This window comes from Piliocolobus tephrosceles, unplaced genomic scaffold (genome assembly GCF_002776525.5).
Source record: "Piliocolobus tephrosceles isolate RC106 unplaced genomic scaffold, ASM277652v3 unscaffolded_23505, whole genome shotgun sequence".
In the NCBI taxonomy this organism is placed as follows: Eukaryota; Metazoa; Chordata; class Mammalia; order Primates; family Cercopithecidae; genus Piliocolobus; species Piliocolobus tephrosceles.
This window is the reverse complement of record NW_022305983.1, coordinates 1-3074: the sequence shown is the minus strand read 5'-3', so window position 1 is coordinate 3074 and position 3074 is coordinate 1. Positions and strand designations below refer to the sequence as shown.

General features: G+C 57.9%; 1 protein-coding gene across 2 annotated transcripts; it reads right to left on the bottom strand.

Moving 5' to 3' along the window:
• Positions 1–223: 223 nt before the first annotated feature.
• Positions 224–3064, bottom strand: LOC111534468 (zinc transporter ZIP3-like). Of its 2 annotated transcripts, none has more exons than XM_023201061.1 (2): positions 2754–3064; positions 224–1062 (listed from the first exon to the last, which is right to left on the bottom strand). In XM_023201061.1, exons 1-2 carry the CDS (start codon positions 2961–2963, stop codon positions 1030–1032), a joined length of 243 nt encoding a protein of 80 aa, XP_023056829.1. In that variant the 5' UTR covers positions 2964–3064; the 3' UTR covers positions 224–1029. The 2 variants fall into 2 exon arrangements, with proteins under 2 accessions (XP_023056829.1, XP_023056828.1); XM_023201060.1 differs by having other exon boundaries at positions 224–942.
• Positions 3065–3074: the final 10 nt, after the last annotated feature.

Sequence of the window (3074 nt, the reverse complement as noted above, 5' to 3'; positions counted from 1 at the left end):
GACGCACATGCGCGCGCACACACACGCACAAACACACACACACAGACGCACACGCGCACGCACACACGCACACACACAGACGCACATGCGCACGCACACACACACGCACCCATGCACACGCACACACACATACACAGGCGCACACGCAGGTGCACATACAAGCACATACACACGTACACAGTGGTTCTCAACCAGGGTGATTCTGCCCGCGTGCACACCTGGCAATGTCCGGAAACATTTTTTATTTTCACAACTTGGGTAGGGGAAAGGTGTTGACATTTGGGGCTGGATTGTTCTCTGGGATGGGGCCGTCCTGGGCGCTGCAGGGTGCTGCTGAGCAGTGTCTCTGGCCTCCACCCACTCCAGGCCAGAAGCATCCCCAGTCCTGACAACCACAATGTCCCCAGACATCGCTCAGTGTTTCCTCGGGGCAGATCACGCTGGGTGAGCCTCTGCTGCAGCGGAAGGCTGTGTTTCCACGGAGAAGCCACTTAACTCCCTCACTGACCACCGGCTGGTGCGTGCCTCGCTTGGGGACAAGCTCACAAGGAAATCTGGTTACTCCCAAGAGATGGACATTGATCAGGAGAGATGAGGCAGACGCACAGGAGCTGTGAACCAGGCACCGTTTTCCAGGGGTGACTGAGAGCCTGGCCCTGCAGTGGGTGACGCTGGCGGCTCAGGAGGAGCGACCTCATCCGCCCAGCCAGCCCAAGAGCAGGGGAACGGCAGGGGAAGGTTTAGGTGCTGTGAGAAGGCCACTGTGATGAGGGGGAGGGAAAAGCGAGCTCCCTGCAGTCGCCCAGGCCTGCAGTCAGAGGGTGACGGGGTGACGCCATGACTCTGGGGGAAAAGGGGACCGGCAGTGGCCTCTGGGACGCAGGAGACATCAGAGACGACCAAGATCTCCATCCTCGCAGCGCTGATGTCAGTCTCCACATGCTGCGTAACAAATGAACGCAGACTCAGCCACGCAGAACAGCAGGAAGGGGGTGTCTCGGCTCTGAATGGCAGGAATCCAGGTGTGGGCTAGCTGGGCTCTATGCTCCAGGTCTCGCGGGGCTGGAACCAGGGTGTTGTCAGGGCTGAGATCTCACTGACACCCAGGGTCCTCTTCCAAGCTCACTGGAGGCTGGGAGAGTCAACCTCCTTGCGGCTGTGGACTGAGGCCCCTGTGTCCTGGCTGGCTGTTGGCGGGGACGGCTTCTGGCACCGAGAGGCTGCCCTTGGATCCTCACTTCATGCCCCTCTCCTGGCACACCCTGGCTTTTTGCTTCTCCAAGGCCAGCAGGAGGGGAGCGGCTCACCTGATTAGGCCAGGCCCACCCCTTCCCTTCAGATGAACCGTGTTAACTGATATGGGTCGGTCATCACAGCTGCAAAAAAATCCCTTCTGCTGGGATTCTGACATAATGGCAGGAGTGACACCCAGGGCAGTGCCAGCCCCACCCACACTCGAGGGCAGGAAACAGCACAGGGCGTGTGGAGCAGGGGCTGGAAGCTCGGGGGCCACCCTGGAACTCCAGCCTGCCACACTAACAGGCTCAGAGGATTTAATCCCAGACAACAGCGCCCCTCCTCCTTTCTGGACACCAGGCACGAGGAAAAGCAGGGCCGGGGCGGGGTGGTTAGCTTAGGGCTTCTGTGCTTTCACTGGGAGGAAGAACAGGGGGTCCTCACATCTCCACCAAGCAAGTAACCAACACAAACTCAACCGTCACATCCGGCCCAGAGAGAGGAAGCCCCTCCCTCACCCACGGTCCCCCAGCAAACACGGCCAGGGCTGGTCATGGGGCCCGACAGGGGACCCCTACTCTGGGCTGCTGACGCGGGGGAGCTCAAGGAACAGGTTACCAGAGGACGATGCCGTCAGGAGTTCGGGTGGACGGACTCCAAGATGGCGCCAGAAGCCCCTGCCTCCTGACAGACATACCCTGTGAGGTCCTGGCCACGTCAGTGTGGGAGGGACTTGAACTTGCTTCTAACCGGAAGGACACTGGGGTAGAGGGGAAGGGATACGCTGCCATCTCTGCATGACACAGGACTGTGCCCTCTGTCTTAAACGGAGGCATGGCCATCTTCTCCATTTGCTGATGAAGGAACTGGCCAAGCCAGGGAGGCCCACGTGGCCAGGCTCTGAGGGCTGCCCCCAGCCAACAGACACTGACTGACAGACATCTTCGGTCTGACCACCGATGAGGAACTGAACCTGGCTCTAAACAACCACGTGAGTTTAGAGGCTGACCCATCCCTGGTTGAACGTTGAGATGAGACCACAGCCCAGGAGACATTTTGACTGCTGCCTTGTGACATCCTGAAGCAGTGCCCAGATAGATCCCTGCCTCACGGAAACTGTGAGATGATAAACGTGGGTAGTCTTAAGATGCTAAGTTTGCTATAATTTGTTACATAGCAGTAGCTGACTGATACAGGAACTGAAGAGAGGCCATGCTTTCCGGCTTCAGGACAGAGTGTGTGCTACCTGGGTGGGTGGTCTGGTCTGATTATCAGGTGACAACCGACAAGTCCACCTGTTGGGAATCCCAGGTCTGGTCCAAGCCCCTTGTTTAGCTGGGAGAGCACAGAGACAGAAAGCAACCAGTTCACAATCACACAGCAAATTCACTTCCTACTTTCCGTCACCCTCACAGCATCAAGGCCTCCACTGAACTCGGTATCAGTGCTGAAAATGCATCAGAGTCCCTTGGCCATAAGGTGCCAAGGACTGCTGCGAGCACCCAGGGAGCCCTTACCTTTTCCCTCACAGCAGGCAGCAGAGCGTTGAAGCACGTGGCCAGGAACACTCCTCCTCCAAAGGTGTTGCAGAGAGACAGGATCTTTTTGGAGCGATGGGCCTTCTCAAAATCTGTCTCGATGATCTTCACGGGGAGCAGGGAGCCAAGCAGCATGAAGAAGAACACGCCCACCATGCAAAGGATTTTGGCCACTAGCAATTTCACCATGGTGGCGGCTTGGGTTGCTCTGGTCACCGCAGGGCCAAACCCCACGATGTGCTACCGAGCCCAGCCACGCAGTTGGAGGCTCATGGCTTAATCCAGCAACTGTGAACAGCA

What these genes read in the sequence shown, in the direction of transcription:
- LOC111534468 (XM_023201060.1), bottom strand. Translation starts at nt 2,963, where the DNA reads ATGGTGAAATTGCTAGTGGCCAAAATCCTTTGCATGGTGGGCGTGTTC. An exon ending in TGCCTGCTGTGAGGGAAAAG is followed by an intron (nt 943 to 2,753) that starts GTAAGGGCTCCC and finishes TTTGTTACGCAG; the next exon opens with CATGTGGAGACTGACATCAG.